The sequence below is a fragment of the Leptosomus discolor genome, chromosome 1 (genome assembly GCF_034619465.1).
Source record: "Leptosomus discolor isolate bLepDis1 chromosome 1, bLepDis1.hap2, whole genome shotgun sequence".
Taxonomy (NCBI): Eukaryota; Metazoa; Chordata; class Aves; order Leptosomiformes; family Leptosomidae; genus Leptosomus; species Leptosomus discolor.
Window position 1 is genome coordinate 59,512,649 of NC_141391.1, and position 17,883 is coordinate 59,530,531.

Sequence of the window (17,883 nt, forward strand, 5' to 3'; positions counted from 1 at the left end):
AGAATAATGTAGAACTTTCCTATCTTAAACAACAATAAATGATGTCCTAGTAGTTAATAACAACTAAACCCACTGTTTTATTGAGCAGTAGCAATAGGTTTAGCACTTGTATCAGAATGACAATATGTAAGATTAATATTTAATTATATTTATATTTATTTAAAGAAAACCATTTTTAATTATTTAAAATTAAAACAAAAATTTCAACACACTTGTATTTCAGTTACAATTTTAATAATCTTTGATCTGTGATGTCCAATGTGTCATGCAGTTAGACTAGAAAATTTATGGGTTTTCTTGCTCAAATTTACTTATGATGAATTTAGTACCTCAAAATCTCTCCGTTTTTCATAAATTGGAATTATAAGTTTATATATGTCAGCAATGAGTTCATAGCGTTCTGCCTTCCAGAGTCCATCAGCACACTGCTCCAACAATTCCATCAGCACATCCTAGATTTGGATACACATTTGAAAAAGTAAAACAACTCAGGACTCGTGAAAAGCAAAGTAAAAAATAAATAAATAAACCCCCCAAAGTTCTTCCCAAGGAAAAGGGAGATCTTGCCTCAAAATAAAATTAGCTACACATAGTATTTTAAATTATTGTGGCAATCAAAAATTGCTGAAAGGAAACAAAACAAAACAGAATGGGCTGAGTGTACACATGTACCCTTTGTATTTATCAGCATTTTCCTTTTAGATACTCCTGACCTCTTAAGTCTACAAATAACACCTGTGTGAGGACCCACTCTTTATTAGTCTGACCTTGAGACCCTTGTCTTACCTTGCAACATGGCTTTTTTTTTTCCCCAAGTGTTGTTTCTTTGTGGTTTTTTTTTGGTTTTTCACGAAGAACTAAGATAACATTATTACTTTGCTCTAGTTTTCATGAATTTAAAAATACTTGTTTAACTCCATCAATTCAGTTATAACAAACAATTTTACAGATATTACGGAACAGCTTATAGCTCCTGTGACAAACCTGTCATATACTTGGTCACGGCTTGAGTGTGATGGAATCACTGTGAAGAAGCCCATTCCCATCCACATACCCTAATTCATCTCAGTCCTCTTAAAACGTGTCTTGAGCTCCAAGACCTTCCAAGAAAATCCAAGTCTGAGACTGAGTGGTGTCAGAAGACATGACATTTCTACTTCTCGGGACCTTCCGGTACCAGTTTTGCATCACAGTGGCAAAGCCAGAAGCTGGAAATAACTCCTTTTACCTTTAGAAGGGATCCAGTGCTACTCTGTTTCCCTCCTCCCTTTGGTAGAGGACTAAGACAGCATAAAGACATCACTAAGAAAAGCCAACTTTAATACTGAGAGCAAAAAGCCACTGAAAAATTCTACCCTTATCTGTGTGCCGCAATGATGCCTAAAACATCTCCTCCTCTCCCCCAATCATTATGGGGCTGTATAGACTCCCCAATATTTCCATCCTCAGCAACCAGCTGGTGAGAACAGAAAGACCAGTGTCACTGCTGGCCCACAATCGCTGTCCACCACCACTGTTTTACGCAAAGAGTCTTAACACGACACCAGAGGGCATCCAAATGCAGCAAAGAAGTGTAATAGTGTTTGCACACAGGAAAAAAATAGAAAGAGCAAAAGCTTCATGTGCGAAAGCTGATAGGAAGGAGGAAAAGACCACAACATTTCCAGGCCACCTGTCTCAGTGCTTATCCACCCCCATGGGAAGAGGGTTTTTTCCCCATATATCCAATCTGAGTCCTCCATATAGCCTGTGAGAACTGCCTCTTACTCTTTTATTGTGCACCTTGAGTCTGGCTCTTCCCCTAACCGCCTTAGTATCTGGACTTTTTCAGGTTTGTTGCTCTCTCTTGACTTCAGGAGGTAGCACCAGGCACAAGATTACTGATGAGGTGCTACAAATGCCAAGAAGGAAGGGGAAAATCCACTTCCCTCCACTGCTTGACTCTGCTCTTTCCAATACAAACCAGCATGCAGTCGGCCTTTGTTGCCACAAGGCTACACTGCTGATTCCCATTCAAACTCTTGTCCACTAGAACTCCCAGGTCTTTCTGGAGGGCTCTGCCCAGCCAGTGCATCCCCAGTCCGTACTGAGACACTGGGTGATTTTTTTCGCAGATGCAAGGCTTTGCACTTGTCTTTGTAGAACTTTGAGAGGCTTCCATGTTCCTTCAGTCTAAGGTCCCTCTAACGGCAGCCCTGCCCCCTGGGCATGTCACTTTTCCCCCATTTAGTTTCATCCACAAACGTGACGACACACCGTAGCCCATAACCTAGATTGCTAATAAAGATGTTAAACAATATCAGCCTGAGTATCCCTGAAAAATAGCAGCTTTCACCACCATACTTAAAGTATCTTGCATGTTTGGGTAAGCATCTATTTCTGTTTTTCATAAAGTGCTTTAATATATTGAATTACAGTGCATGTTGATCACTTACAAGAGCTATAATACCATCTGAGCTGTGAAGCTCTTCCATTATCTAATCTGCAAGTTAGAATAACTCCTCCCATGGAAAGTCATGTCTAACAAGAGACCAGAAAAAAACCAAATAGGAAGGTAGAGATTGACTTAATATCTGTGGTGGAGCTGTATTCTGGCAGCGTTTATTTTGGAAAAAAACCCAGAAAATCTTAATGAAATTGTTTCCAATCTTAATCTGCATGGAATCTGGCACCTGCCACAGGCTGGTTAGCCACAGCTCAGATCTCTCACAGATGGACTGCTAACAGCAAAGTCTAGCATGGAAAGGACAGCAGGTTCCAGGCTTTTACGTTCCTATTTCTGACACCCAGAAGATTTTTAGTTCTGCAAGGAGAATCTGATTTACGCTGCTGAATAGGCTGTCTAGGTTTTATGAAACTGTTTTAATGAAATGCAAACAGTACCTTTGTTGAAAACCAAAAGTTTATTTTTACAACTGGCTAGTTTAGGAAATGAGTCAGGGTAACCCTGGCCTGGGAGAGAACTCTTTTAAAATGAGAACTGAGAATTTTAAAAGTTTCATTTTTTTAAATCAGAAACCACATAAAGTCTTAAGGGAAGACTTTATATAAACTGAAGAATATGAAAGATGTTTTGCCTCTTTTAGAAACATACAGGTATCCTCCCTGACCCCCCATACTTCTAATTACTCTTTTAGAGATTTAACTCTAATATAACTAGCATCCAGGGAAATCCCAAGTTTTAAGAAAGAAATTCCACATGACTCTTGTTACCACATATAGGAAGAATTCTCATCAAAGCATAATTTTGCTCAGGACCAGTAAAGTACAGCTTGAAAAATATATTTTTGCTTTCTGATGTCTGTACTAAATTTATCTGTCATATGACTTTCTTTTTTCTTAGACTAATAGAGTTTTGCTTACATAAGAAGATACTGAGGAAATATTCCACATATGAATACGTTCCTATTCATGAAGGAACTAGACTACCCGTTTTGAAATACTTCTGTAAAATACTAGTCATCTTAATTTATCATGATTTTTAGTCTACTAAACTCCAAACAGCTCTTCCCTATTATTACTTCTCCCAGAGTGAAGTATAAGAACTTCTCCGAAAAATAGTAACTTTAAAAATATTTAATCAGCTAGAGTAGTACATGGTTAAGTTTAAAAAGGGTTGCATGCAGGGAAAAATGAAATTTGGCAAGGTTTGATCCTTTCGCAAGCTCCACGGGCTTATAACTTTGCTCTTGGCTTACTTCCGTTCCATGGAAATACTGAGAGATGGAAAGAAATTTGCGTAGGGTTCAATGACCCAGAAAAAGCAGTATATCCTTTTTTGCAGGGACTGACTAATGAGGAAAAGAATAAAGACATTCCAATTTCAAAAAATACAAAAGAATTCAGCTCTGACAAATGGTTTGTCAGGTATACACTGAGAAGAATTTCTAACAAAAGTTTCCATCAGCAGCAGTCACTAGAAAGCCAACTCCTGGCTCACTTAGAGCAGCTTACACTTCGCTTTGAGTAACATGCTGAATTCCATGCAGGATCAGGAGAATCAGTGATCTAAAGAATATAGCACATAAAGTCAAAAAAAGCATTCTGCTATTGGGCGTCTTTGGAAAGAAAAAGCACTATATTTCTCATTTCAAGTAATTCTAACTCCTGCCTTCCCAGAAAAAGGCAAGTCAAGAATTTTTGTCTTGAAACTATAGAGCAAAGCAGTACCCGAATTTAGGAGTAAAACTCAGGCTTAAAGTTTTTCATCTGTTCCTCCTAAGTCTGTTAGTACAGTCATAATTTGCACAGTCAAATAGCTCTGTCACACACCTTACCGTGTACAAACTAAAACATAAAAGAAAAATTTTTTCTTGTTGGACAACTATGCTTACACACCAGGGATTTTTCTAACACAGCTACTGCAAGTTGTGGTCTGTCCCTCCCTCCCCCACCTATACTGGCAAATACACAGTGCAGACGTAGCTCTTCATGAGCAAGATTATTCATAATCTTTTCATATAGGCTTCTTAACAGTAAAATGTACTGTACAGCCAGCATAGACGGATCAGCGAAGACACAAGGAGTGAAAAGCCAGAAACAAAAAAACCCCATTGACGTAAGTCTGGTGTCAGTAAAACCACTTTCATTGTTATGGCATATTTGCTTAGGGAAACTGTAAACCAGGAAAACCCAGTGAGCACATTTTCGTGATTGCTCGTGTAGTAACAACCTAAATCAAAGTCAGTTTCAAAAACCACAAATCTTGTTACCTGTAATAAATAAGCCACATCAGTGTTCATCCTGTCAACTAGCTTAAAAACCCATTTTGCCTACTTTTTATTCCAATAGTAGTGTTGAGTTGATGTGCTAGTGCTTTATTTAAAATATATATGTATATAGTAAATTCTCTGAAGCTAGGACAGCTCACAGAAAATTTTTATTTCCGTTTTAAGACAAGAATAGCAGCTAAGAAAACAATTATAATATCCATCATATTAGTCAGCCTGAAACACAAAACTTGGGAAAGCAAACAGCACTTCAGTGTGCCTCAGTTTCAACACTCTTATGTTTACTTACTTCATTGAAGTGAACATCTTGCATTCCAACATCCTCCATCATTGAAGCCTCTTCATCTATATTAGGTGTGATTACTCTGAAAGCAATACAGCCTTGCCTAAACATCCCTGTCATTGAAAAAGAAAACCAGACAAATTTACTTTTCTCTGCCAAGATAACATTAGGCCATTCTGTGACGCTGGATAAGGCAGAAACCATATTTAAATATACTTACCACCAAACTGATAAATAAATAAAAAAAATCCAGCCTCCTACTGCATGATTAAAATACTAAACCTTACATTACTGTGTAAGTACAAATACATTTTAAAAAACCCACAAACGTTAATACCTGGACTCTTACTTATCAAAATAAGTAGTGTCTGAATCTTCCTATTTTATCTTAAACCTGTGTCTAATCTACCCTACCCTAAGTCTAAAGTAATCAAGGTAACTTTTACAGTATTTAATTAAGATGGCATGAAGTCATGCTGGAACTGTGTACACAAATACATCCCAGCATATCAGTCTGAAAAATATGAATGGACTAACACCAACCACACAAAACGATCAAGGGATGGCAAATGAGGTTATTGAGCTGTACATACAGAAAGTGAGCCGACAAGCAAGACAAAACCCCAGCAATCTAACTTCCTTTACTGAAATAAGTATTTGGCAAAGATGGGTTTTAGAATGTTCTAACATGAAACCTACCTCTTTCACCTGTTCTTTTTAGTTCTTTTTTATTATATCAGATTGCTGAATTAAGAAATCAGGATTTTTGGCCAAAAACTGCATTAATTAAAGCCTCAAGAACAACCACTAAATACTACAGAAGCACAAGGACTTGCAAGTATTTATTTCACAGCTCATTCCTACAAAGACACTTTTTGCTCAGCTGGGCTTCTGATCACCATAGGTTTATAGAATGATTGCCTCAAATGCATGGTTTTGTTTCGCTCCCAGAAATACCTCAGGCAGAAGTTCGACCCTCTGTATTGCCGAGAAGAAATAACTTTTATATGACAGTAGACAAAAATCGCAGATCACCCAAAGGAATCACAAATTAATACAGATTATCATTAGTTAACAGTTAGTTTTTATCAGGCTTCCAAGAGGACACAGTAACTTTGACAAGCAACTTAGTTTCAGATTTGGTCTCAGAGAAGCCTCTGAAATCACTGGGGCAGAGGGGACAGCCTAGACACTACACAAGTATCTGGCAAACGGCACAAAAAGAACAGAGAAAATGCATCTTGTAGACCCAGGACTTTGCTTCATTTTGAACTGTCATGCAAAGGCACAGCTAAAAAGCTGCGAACATGAATTTGCCTACAAAAAACATACACTGGCTCAACATCATAATCAGTCTTAACAGATTTCTGAATTTTTCTTCTAGAGATCTATTTTCCTTAATAAAAGCCATATAATATTTTATTTTCTCAAATACCTGAGAACTCTTCTGATCCTATAGATGAAAGACAGTTTTCTACCCTATCTCAAGGGTCATCAGAAACCCACTTTTACAGACAGCTGCTAGCACAGAACACCAAGACAGGTGAAGCATTCTGAGCACTATTATCACTGGCTCAGCATCGAAGATTTGTACGCATTTCTTTTGACTTCTCTGGCAATGATGAGTTTCCCCATATGCAGTGAGAGACTACTTGTTGAACATAAATATCCACTTACAAGTTTGCTTTAGAAAGGGTCTGACTTCAGCTATTAGCAGCTGTGGTGTACAATTAAAATTTTTACTTTCCTAAAAATTTTACTATACCTTAATCTGAAATGCTGCCCCTTAGATATGCAGATGTACTCTTAAATACGTGAGTATGCTATCTGGTTAGGTTAGAATTTTTTCCTTGGTGAACACTGAAATGCCTACAGTTTCCTCAGGGAAATGATTGCTTTTCCTAAACTATCATGAAAAAATATCAACATTAAAGTAAGATTTCAAAATCATACCTTTTCGTGTGAGATATTCTGCAACCAGTGCTGCTACATGGACATAGCACATTGCCGCCTAAAACAGAAACAGTAACAGCCTTATGAATCACTATGATAACGGAACTACTAAACCCAAGGTACATAAGAGCCCTAGCCTGAGATAACTTCTTTGGTTTTTCTTTTTGCTGCTTTGCAGAAGATGTCCTATGACTGGCGTAAAAATTCTCCACCTCATTTATGCAAAACAGTAACTGTGCAAGAGCATTTACTCCTTCGTTCCCAGAGCACTGAGTAGCATGGACAGCAGTATAAAAGTGACCAAGTGACCAAATTACAAGGCAGGAGCACCACGCTATGATAAAAACAGGCAAATTTCTTTTGGGGATGTATTTTAAGTGTTATGTGAAACAAAAGAGCTATTAATTATTCTACTCAATATTTGATGGTTCTTCTGCTAAACTGTTTTGTCTGCCTTTTGGCTCCAGACCAAGAAAAATGTAGAAAAAATTGGTGACAGACCATTTGAAAGCAGCAAAAGAAAAAGAGATCTGACCTATGGACGGAATTTGGTTGGTGCAGTCTGGAAAACAGAAGAAAAAGAACAGGGACAGAGTAGTCTTCAAATATATGAGATGTCTTATAAAGTTGACACTGATCACTTTTCTCCACAGAAAGGACAAAAAAAAAGATTCAAGATTCTTCTTTTACTAAAAAGGTTTAGGTTTACAGCAAAAGTGTTATTCTAACTGTAATTCTCAATTGAAGAGTTTCCAAATGGAGGCTGCAGAATCTCAAACATTGGAGGTGAAGGAAAAAGTTAAATATCTCTCAGAAATTCTAACTTATACCTTGTATGGGGTTGGGCTTGGGGATTTATAGAGGTACTCATCTAGTTGTATGGTCAAAGATTCTAAGTTTTTAATAAAAAAAAATGAAAAACAGACCTGAAAAGGACTAAAAAAGCTTGTCTTCTAAGAGAGCTGAAGTTGTTTGCTTCAAAATACAAGCTAATAATGGAGTATTATATATGCCTTCTGTGTTGCTATCATATAGAAGAAAAGGAGTCTAGTACTAAGGCATGAGTAAATAAGACAGCAGCCACTGTTTCTTGGAGATATTTACTTACTTTCATGATACTAAGTTTAACAGACATGTTTATGAAATTCAATGATGTCATCTGTGTGATCTACTCTAGGTGGTCCTACTCTGGCAGGGGGGTTGGACTAGATGATCTTTCAAGGTCCCTTCCAATGCCTAACATTCTCTGATGTCATACAACATGATTTACTTTCAGATGGAACAAACTTCCAGAAAGAGAAAAAATTCATTCTGTAGGCTGATAAAATACTTACATCAAGACATATAAAAATCCCCACTCCAAACTCTCCTTTTTGCTAGAGCTGAATATTGTAACAGCACAGTGAAATCAGACAGCTTTCTTTTTTCAAACAAAAAAATTGTGATTTGTCAATTTGAAGAACATTAGGAGTTTTTTTATAAGCAGTCTGGAATAGAATCAAGCTAATTCTGTAAAGGCAACTGAAGTGAATTCAAGGAGTGGCTTTAAGTGTTTTAGCAACTGATAACAATGATATCTTTAAGTAGGTGGTCTGTGTCATCCATGGTTTGCATTGAGCATTCCTGGCTTAGTAGTGTGTCAGCTACACTAGTTAAACATATACCTTACATTAGTCATCAGAAATGACTTGCAGATGTACTTGGAAAGGACAAAAAGTTATCAACTATTGAAACTAATCTATTAACAATTCAATATTTATTAAAAATGCTTATTATATTACACACTAACAACTACATATAGTACACTGAATTTCAAGCTTAAGCTTACTATGAAACTAAAACTAGCTTGACTTTTTTCTCTTACCTCTGAAAGATCTCCATTTTTAACATGGATCCTTGCCATGCTGTCTAACCACGTCTTCCTTAATTCAGGTGTACTAGCGTAAGACTTCGCCAAACTGTACTGGAGGTCTACAAGCATTTCTGGATCATTCTCATGCTCCTTCATCTGAGCTGTAGCCATCAGTACTGTACGAATTCGTTTTGTTAAATCCTTAACATCAGAAGGGAACGTAGTGTGCTAAAACACAGAAAAGTTAGGTTAACTACAACCTTTTCCTATTCTTTGCATAATAAAAAGTTGAAACATAACTGCAAAAGATGCTATGAAAGAGTTTTCAAGCATCCTTCTACAGTATGGAAAGAAGAATAAAAACAGACCTTTATAATTCTGTCATTATTGGCACAATTATTGATGATGGAAAGAGACTGCTGAAATCTAGTTCCTCCAATTCCAACAACATCAGCAATTAACTGGCTCACTGAAATAATAACCTTGACAGAAACAAATGTCTTGTTAATGCATATTTCATGAAATACCCTTGAGATGTACCTATGAAGCAATTACAAATGAAGATTTGTTCTTTTTAATTGAAAGATTATTCCCTTAAGTAAAATTATATTTGATTTCTTTCAAAGTTGTTTGTACAGTAACATACGCAAGAAAAAACAGGCTTGTGTAAATTTAATGCATACACATCCTCTGCTCTCAAGACTGACTGCTAGGTGAACTAGCCAGAGGTCATAAAACTACTAAACTATTGTTCCCAGTTTTGTCAGAACACATGATTTTCTATGCATTTGTTTTATTTTAGACTTTTACGTGCTTGTTGCTGCGTTCTTTTCCTCTTCAGACACAACAGGGTACGTCATTTAACGATCACAATAACATCTACAATCCAGAACATTTGCTACTGACAAGCAGAAATGATTTCCTATGAAACACAGGGCCATCCGATTGTTTCCAAGTACTTCCTTGTACTGAACACACTTTTATAGCCATCTTCTTCCTCTTAGAATTTTCAAGCTTTGCTTGAACCAAAAATCTTTTCTTTTATGTCTTTATCTTACAGGGCTTTGCACACTGGTATGCAACTGTGCATCTACAAATACAGTATTTAAAAAACAAAAAATAAAGAAAATATACTAACTTGCAGATGTGTCCTAACAAAAGACTTCTTTCCTGTGTAATCAAAATTATTTCTCATTAAGAAGTACAGCAGCTGTGAAGCTTCAGTACGAATTGAACTCAGTTTGGAATTACAATACTTCAGAATTTCATAGCACAGTGCAGAACACATATCAGCTCTACCTTCATAAAATGTAGAAGGAAACTGAGGAGAAAGCAGAAAAGAAAGAAGTTATTCATTAAAACTAGCTTCAGTTTTTTGATAAAATAAACATGTCAAGAAAAGTACAAATATATTAATATTCCCAAACCATGGAAAAAACAGACAGTTATAGTTCATGATACAAAATTATTTTTACAGCAATTCAAAGGTCAAGCATTCCACATCGTTGTGATAAGATCAGTCCTCATTCACTAATTTTAATTTGTGATTTTAGTCCTTAAATTTTTACATAGTATATTGTTAACTAAAGAACTGGATAAGTGCTTGAAGATTAATTATTTTTAAACTTCTTACCTTAAAAATCAGTGCCCTTAAAGCAATGAAGACATTTTTCAATGCTGTTTCAGACTGATTCTTTTGAAGGAAGCAGAGGTATACATCAAATACTTTCTTCATCAGCGGATTATGCCCATGATCAGCCAATAGTTGATTCTTTAAATTGATAGTGAGAATTTAGGAATTTTGTACAGTGATACACTAACATTATTCTAAGAAAATACACAGATCATCTAAAAGCAGGAAATTAAAAAAAAATTTAATCTGCATAGTATTACCAAGGTGTTTAAGAAACAAACATATCTGAATTTTAATTAGGTATTTCTAATACTTCATTAATCTTGCTGACAAAGAAAGTGTTGGCTTCTGAACAGACTTATAGAACACAATAGCTTTTAACAGCTGTTAATTCAAATACTATTATGAGTTCTTCGAGAGGTACACTCGAAGTATTAACACACTTTGGTTACACTGGCTTTAGCAGCTCAGACTGTGGAATTTTCTTATAGCCAGTATCTCCTACCTACCACACTCTCAAAAAAACTCCACCCCAACCAAACTCCCACTCACTCACCACCTTTTATTACTGTCCTAGAACTGAAACTGAAGGGGCTCTTAAGGACGAAGGTATTAGTTACTTTTCAGAGTTTTACCTGCATCAATGCTCTAAAGCTTAGTCTGAGGGATGCAATACACAGGGTTACTCTTGAATTCTGTATCACCAACAGCTGCCTTCCATCCGTACTTTTTTAACATCTAGTCTCCTCCAATTTCTCTAGCGCAGGTACTGGCTGCGCATCTACTTTTAACAGTTCATATTGCTTCTGTTTTGCTCTGAGGACCTGTTTTCTCCCTTTGTCCATTGAGCATATGCACTACGTTCCTTATGGGACTCTAGGATGAAACAATGAGGTCTCTCCTCTTACAAAACACCAAAATAGGTTAATCAATTCAGGCATTGCTCAATCCAGTCCAGGGAGTCCAGAACCAAGAGGACCATGTATTGCTCCCTCTGACTCCACTGGCCCTCCAGCAGAATTCTACAAGGTCCTGCACCTTCTGCAGCTCTCCTCTGCACGCTCTTCACTGTCATTACTTGTGGTGGTTTGGTGTCTGATAGCGTTTTGGTAGCGGGGGAAGGGGCCACAGAGGTGGCTCCTGTAAGAGGTTTCAAGAAGCTCCCCCAGCTCCAATTTCGGACCCACCTCTGGGCAAGGCCAGGCCAATGGCACCTCTGTGAATAACTCTAAGAGTGAAAGAACCTGTTGAGGAGTTCTTTGTTCGGGTCTTTGTTGGGGAGGGGAGGAGAGGAGGGGGATGTGAGAGAAACAGCCCTGCGGACACCCGGGGCAGTGAGGAAGGAGAGGGGGAGCTGTGCCGGAGCAGAGGGTCCCCCGCGGCCCACGCTGGGGTGGCGGCTGAGCCCCTGCAGCCCCCGGAGCCCAGCGGTGGCCCAGAGGTTGGCCTGCAGCCTGCGGAGGGCCCCGGGCCGGAGGAGCAGGGACCGGGCCCGGAGCAGCCGCGACTCCGAGGCAGCCCGCGCTGGAGCCGCCCGTCGGGGGGAGGGCGGCAGCCCCGGGAGGGACCCGCGCTGGGGGGTTCTGGGGAGCTGCGGCCCCGCGGGAAGGACTCCCGTTGGGGCAGTGGGTGGAGGGCTGTCTGCCGGGAGAGGGACCCCGCGGTGGGGCAGGGGAGGGCTGCGAGGGCCCCTCTCCCTGAGGGGGAAGGAGCCGCGGAGACACCTTGTGCCGGACGGACTGTGACCCCCATTCCCTGCCCCCTGCGCTGCTGGGGGGGAAGAGGGAGCAGAGCTGAGCCCGGGAAGATCAGAGGGTTGGGGGGAAGGTGTGTTGTTTTTAAGACCTGCTTGTGTTTCTTATTATCTTTGACGGTGGTGGTTGTTCATTAGATTGATGTTCTCCCCAAGTTTAGTCTGTCTTTGCCCGTGACCACAACTGGTGAGTGAGCCCTCCCTGTCCTTTGTCTCAACCCTAGAGCCTTTTGGTTGCATTTTCTACTCCCAATCCCTCAGGGGACACTAGGGGTGAGCAAGTGGCTGTGAGGTGCTTTGTTGCCGGCTAGGTAGGCTCAAACCACGACATCACGAATTTTAAAATATTCTTGAGGCACAGTATAGACCTGGGCTCTTGTAGCATGTCTTAAGCCCTCTCAAACATGGAAGAGATGTCTAACTGCAGATGTCTCACTCTCTATTCAAGGAGACACAGAAGAAATCCATCAGGCTAAAGAATTTCAGCATCACCCTAGGCATTTCGGTGTTCCTCAATATTAAAAAATTGAAGGAGGCAGTCCTCCATTAAAAGCCATTCCAATAACGTGACTTGCAGACCAGAAGTACTCAGTGTGGTTTCAAACTTTGTGGATTAATAGATACAAATGCTTTCAGGAGACCAAAGATCTCCAAATGCTATGCAGTGAGGCCACAGGCAGGCCATTTTAGAGGAAACTAGACATAAACAGTTGGAGAGAAGCTTATTTGGTCATAGGAAAAAGTTTTATCTCTTGGAGCAGTATACAGATCTCTGTAGACGACCCAAACCTAAACATCTAACTGCACGTTCTAAAACACGGTAAGACTTACTACTTCCAGATTTATAGCAAAATAATGAAATGCTGTCTTACAAACCCCTACTATCCTTATGAGGGAACTGATATAATATCCTTTCTTCAGGTGTCTCAACATCAGAGGTAGGTAGTTCACTACCACCACCTATAGTAGTACGAATTCACACAGGATCAGTTAAAATTCTACTGAGAAGCAGACAGAATCTGTGATTTCCCTACTGTGATAAATAACAGAGATCTGGATCCCTACTACTGAAAGGTCATCTTGAGGAAAAAAAAGGGTTGCCTGGCCTTCTAACTAATATGCTAATTATTGTCAAAAGCAGCACATTGGTATTACTAATGTAGTGGTCTTTTGTGATGGAGTAACTGCATCAGTGGACATGGGAAGAGCTATGGATGTCATCTATCTAGACTTCTGTAAGGCCTTTGATACGGTTCCCCACAACACTCTTGCCACTAAATTAGAAACATAAGGGTTTGACGGACAGACTGTTAGAAGGATAAGGAATTGGCTGGACGGCTGCATCCAAACAGTTACACCCAATGGCTCAATGCCCAAGTGGAAACCAGTAACAAATGTGTCCTTCAAGGGTCTGTACTGGGACCAGTACTATTGAATATTTTCATCAATGACCAATAGACAGCGGGATCGAGTGCACCCTCGGCAAGTTTGCAGACAATACCAAGCTGAGTGGTGCAGCTGACTTGCTAGAGGCTTCCCTGTAGCATGCCATCCAGAGGGATCTTAACAGGCTTGAGAATTGGGCCAATATGAACCTCATGAATTTCAACAAGGCCAAATGCAAGGCCCTGCATCTGGGCTGGGTCAATCCTCAATACCAGTACAGACTGGGGGATGAATGAATTGAGAGCAGCCCTATGGAGAAGGACTTGGGGGTGCTGGTGGCTGAAAAATTGGACATGAGCCAGCAACGTGTGCTCGCAGCCAAAAAGCCAATCACATCCTGGTCTGCATAACAAGAAGCGTGGCCAGCAGGTCGAGGGAGGTGATACTACTCTACTTCACTCTCGTGAGACACCAGCTGGAGTGCTGTGTCCAGCTCTGGGGCCCTCAGCACAAGAAAGACCTGGACCTGCTTAAGTCAGTCCAGAGGAAGGCCACGAAGACGATCAGGGGGCTGGAGCACCTCCCCTACAAGGACAGGCTGAGAGTTGGGGTTGTCCAGCCTGGAGAAGAGAAGGCTCTGGGGAGACTTTAAAGCAGCCTTCTAGTACTTAAAGGGGACCTACAGGAAAGGTGGAGAGAGACTTTTTACCAAGGCCTACAGTGACAAGATAAGGGGTAACAGTTTTAAACTGAAAGAGTGCAGGTTCAGATTGGATCTAGAGGTGGAATTTTTGTCTTACAACGAGGGTGGTGAGGCACTGGAACAATGCCCATGAAGTTGTGGATGCCCCATCATTGGAAGTGTTTAAGGTCAGGTTGGATAGGGCTTTGAGCAATATTATCTAGTGAAAGATGTCCCTGCCCATGGCAAGGATGTTGGACTAGATGATCTTTAAGGTCCCTTCCAACCCAATCCATCTATGATTCTATGATTTTAAGTATTAGTGCAGTTGATTGAACAGAAGCTCCTGATTCTCCTACATGTTTTGTTGGATCTTGTAGACTATTCTGGTATACTTTTACCTACCATCTCAACATACTACATACAGACAACCTTCAAGGACTGTCATTCCAAGTGTGATGGGCAGCTGATAACTAAGGATTAGTGTTCACTGTTATTTAAATATTTAAAAGTAGGTATCTTCATTTTCAATTCTGTCATGACATCTGTGGACAGAAACAGTTCTAAACTCTAACTAGATTACTAATAAAAAGAACCTCATCATAAATAAGCTCATTTTTTCATAACTAGATATAAGACACTAAATTTGAATCTTTAAGCAAGGATCTGGATACACTGCTTCAATTATGGGTGAAAAAAGCCAGAGCTATCATCTCTCTTTTTCATAGCTTCACCTCTAATGTTTGGAAAAGCTCAAAACCAGACAGGATGGGTATGCAAGTGAGCATGCTATAAAAAGATTCCACAGAAGAGCTACAGTAACTGATAGAACTAAAAAGAAGTCTTATTAGTGGAAAAATTGAAATAAAGTTATAGAAAAGGTAGACACAGAAATTACTGTTAAATAATGAGTGACTTCATATAAGAAGCCAAGTTCAATATAAAAAGCTGATAGTGCCCAATTATGAATCATGGTTTTGTCACACAATAGATCTTTCACCTCACATTGACTTTAAAAGACAGTTTACCACTAATATTAGGTAGACACTAATGTTTCTAGAAATATTTTTAGGAAGTTAGGATGAGAAGGAGCTTTTCCCACAGATTACTACTGATTAGCAAGGAGTCTGTGTGCAATGTGTAACCGAAGCCAAAGCATTTTGCTGCGAGATGTTACCAACTTTTACATGACACAATAATGAAAGACAATGCTAGAAATGCTAAAAATACAATGCTATAAAATATAAATATAACTTTTAATTTTTTTTCTGAAAGATAATTATGTGAGATGTTAACATGAAGTCAAGAACAAACCTTAAAAGCCATTGTGAATAACGATAGAGTATCCAGAATTGTAAGGCAAACTTCAGTGGCAATATTTGCTTCAAGTAAAGACTGGTGAAGAACATCTGCATCAGAATGGCCATAGCCTACAGAAATTCCAAATGAAATATAAGTGCTGGATATACTCATTTAAATGTTTCTTATTTCCAAAAGACTTCCTGAACTAGAAAAAGATTAACAAGTAAAAAGCCTGACAGAAGTTAGTATTCAATACAGAAAAATAAATCATATGCATTTAAATATTTTTCAAATACGTGCATATAATTTACACAAGATCATAAAATATATTGAGTACAAATGTCAACAGCAGAAGCATTAAACAGCAGTTAAAACAATAAATGTCTGATGTTTCATATATATGTATGTATACATACGTGTATCTATATAAATGTACACAGTTATATATACACACACACATATACTTAAAAATAAGTACTGCAGTAGGATGGAGTTACAGCTGAAAATATGCATTGGTAACTTAGCAACGCTATAAATGATCTCAAAGTCAATCATAAGTCAACCACTCTAAAAATACAAAATACTAAGAGTTGAAGGAATACAATCATGTACTTATATGCAGCTGAAGATCCAAGTTAATTAATTCTGCTCTGTAGCAATACCATGCAATAACTCCATATTTTTTACCACTTCTAGCTCCATACTGTATTTAAATATTTTAAAAAGCATATCCTGCTTCAGCACTGGTTATAGTATGTTTTTTATGTTCCCTAACATTGATCTTTAAGAACCAGATTGAAAAATGCGCCCTGGTTGCGTTATAAAAACTTGGTCTGGATCATGTTTATGTTAGATTTACAGTCAACTTAGCATCACTAAATCAATGACAAGCATGCCAAACTTGTTGAGACTGAGAAAAGAACAGAAGAAATTACATATTCTTTTATAATGACACCTGGCCACCTCTTTCTGCACCTTCTTGCTTCCCTGGCTGAACGACGCATGCATACCCACAACCACCTGTTTCTTTGGATTTATACATTCTATCTGTTAGGAAGTATACACCTCTTTCCTATCATTTTTTGCATCCTCTGCCTTCACTTCTTCCTCCTCCCATTTATTTTCTTTGTGGTTTCAATCCAACTACTTCCCTCACCTCTGTAATAATGGAAAGGAACAACTGGCATTTGGAAGCAAGTTTTACAACAATAGCCATTTGTTAAGTATTTTTCTTTTACTAAAAGTGCTCTTTTCCTTAAATAAATTAAAAGAAAAATCCTTTTTCATACCCATCAACTTAGGATGACCAGAAATCCTTAAGTTAACCTGTCGTTTTGGTCATGTTGAAGATAGCAAGAGATTACAACTATTTTGAGAACTGTATTGAGGACAGGGGAAATGTTCTTTAAAGTTTAAAGCTCTTCTAGTTAAGAAGAAAGGTGCAAGGTTTATTATAAATAGTAAGTAAAAACTGTAGTCAACGGACAGGTTTCCAAACAGTTCAAATTTTGTTCTTCACATAAATAATTTAGAACAAACAAATAAATAAGCCATTGATTGATTACTCTGCATTATTATTAGAAACAGAAGTTTTGGGCAGAATGTAAACTTAAAGGAACATTCAATTCAACTGAGTTAAAAGACTGATTTAGTAGTGCTTTCTCCATATACATGCTAAACACTATCCTTGTTTCAATTTGCTATTATTTTACAGAAACTAATACTGTATTCATGTATAACTAACATTGGATTTTATTTTTCACATGTAACTTAAAAAGAAACTATGGAACTACAATTACTGCATATAATATGGACATGTCTGGACACACACATGAACATGCACCCATACATGCATGCTACTGCAGAGTAACTGGATTTAAAACCATCTAAGAACACTGAAAACAGGACAATCTCAAGCTTCACAATGATCATATACTGCTATTACAGATCAGGGTATATCTCTTCTATTTCAGTACTTTTACAAGTCACTTTCTACTAAGCATCATCCTCTCCTCCAGCCCCAACAATACACATAGAAATCTACATTCTTGTGGTTCGTATTGAGATGCTTTAGAAATTTGAACAAAGGGCCTAATTTCTTTCATACTTAAGCACAAAACTATACTGAAACTCCTCAGAGATGTGAAATACCACTTACACCATTACTTCAGTTTTATTCCTTGCTTAAATTAATAGAAAGGGAGAAATTAAGTTTATTTACATTTATAGACAACTATCTTGCCGAAGAATCATGGTTTTAGAAGCAAGTAAGGCAACTATTTCCACCAGATAAATCCTTCCTGTACGTA

General features: G+C 38.4%; 1 protein-coding gene across 3 annotated transcripts in view; it reads right to left on the reverse strand.

Annotated features, from left to right (window-relative positions):
* Positions 1-17,883, reverse strand: part of DOCK9 (dedicator of cytokinesis 9) — a 151,189-nt gene that overhangs the window by 12,045 nt on the left and 121,261 nt on the right. For all 3 annotated transcript variants that reach the window (XM_086482052.1, XM_086482050.1, XM_086482051.1), the window contains exons 39-46: positions 15,587-15,702; positions 10,452-10,589; positions 9,957-10,139; positions 9,187-9,300; positions 8,831-9,046; positions 6,967-7,024; positions 5,020-5,126; positions 330-452 (exon numbers count right to left, since the gene is read on the reverse strand). In XM_086482052.1, the coding sequence (XP_086338178.1) occupies positions 330-452; positions 5,020-5,126; positions 6,967-7,024; positions 8,831-9,046; positions 9,187-9,300; positions 9,957-10,139; positions 10,452-10,589; positions 15,587-15,702 (1,055 nt within the window). The remainder of the gene's footprint in view (positions 1-329; positions 453-5,019; positions 5,127-6,966; positions 7,025-8,830; positions 9,047-9,186; positions 9,301-9,956; positions 10,140-10,451; positions 10,590-15,586; positions 15,703-17,883) is intronic.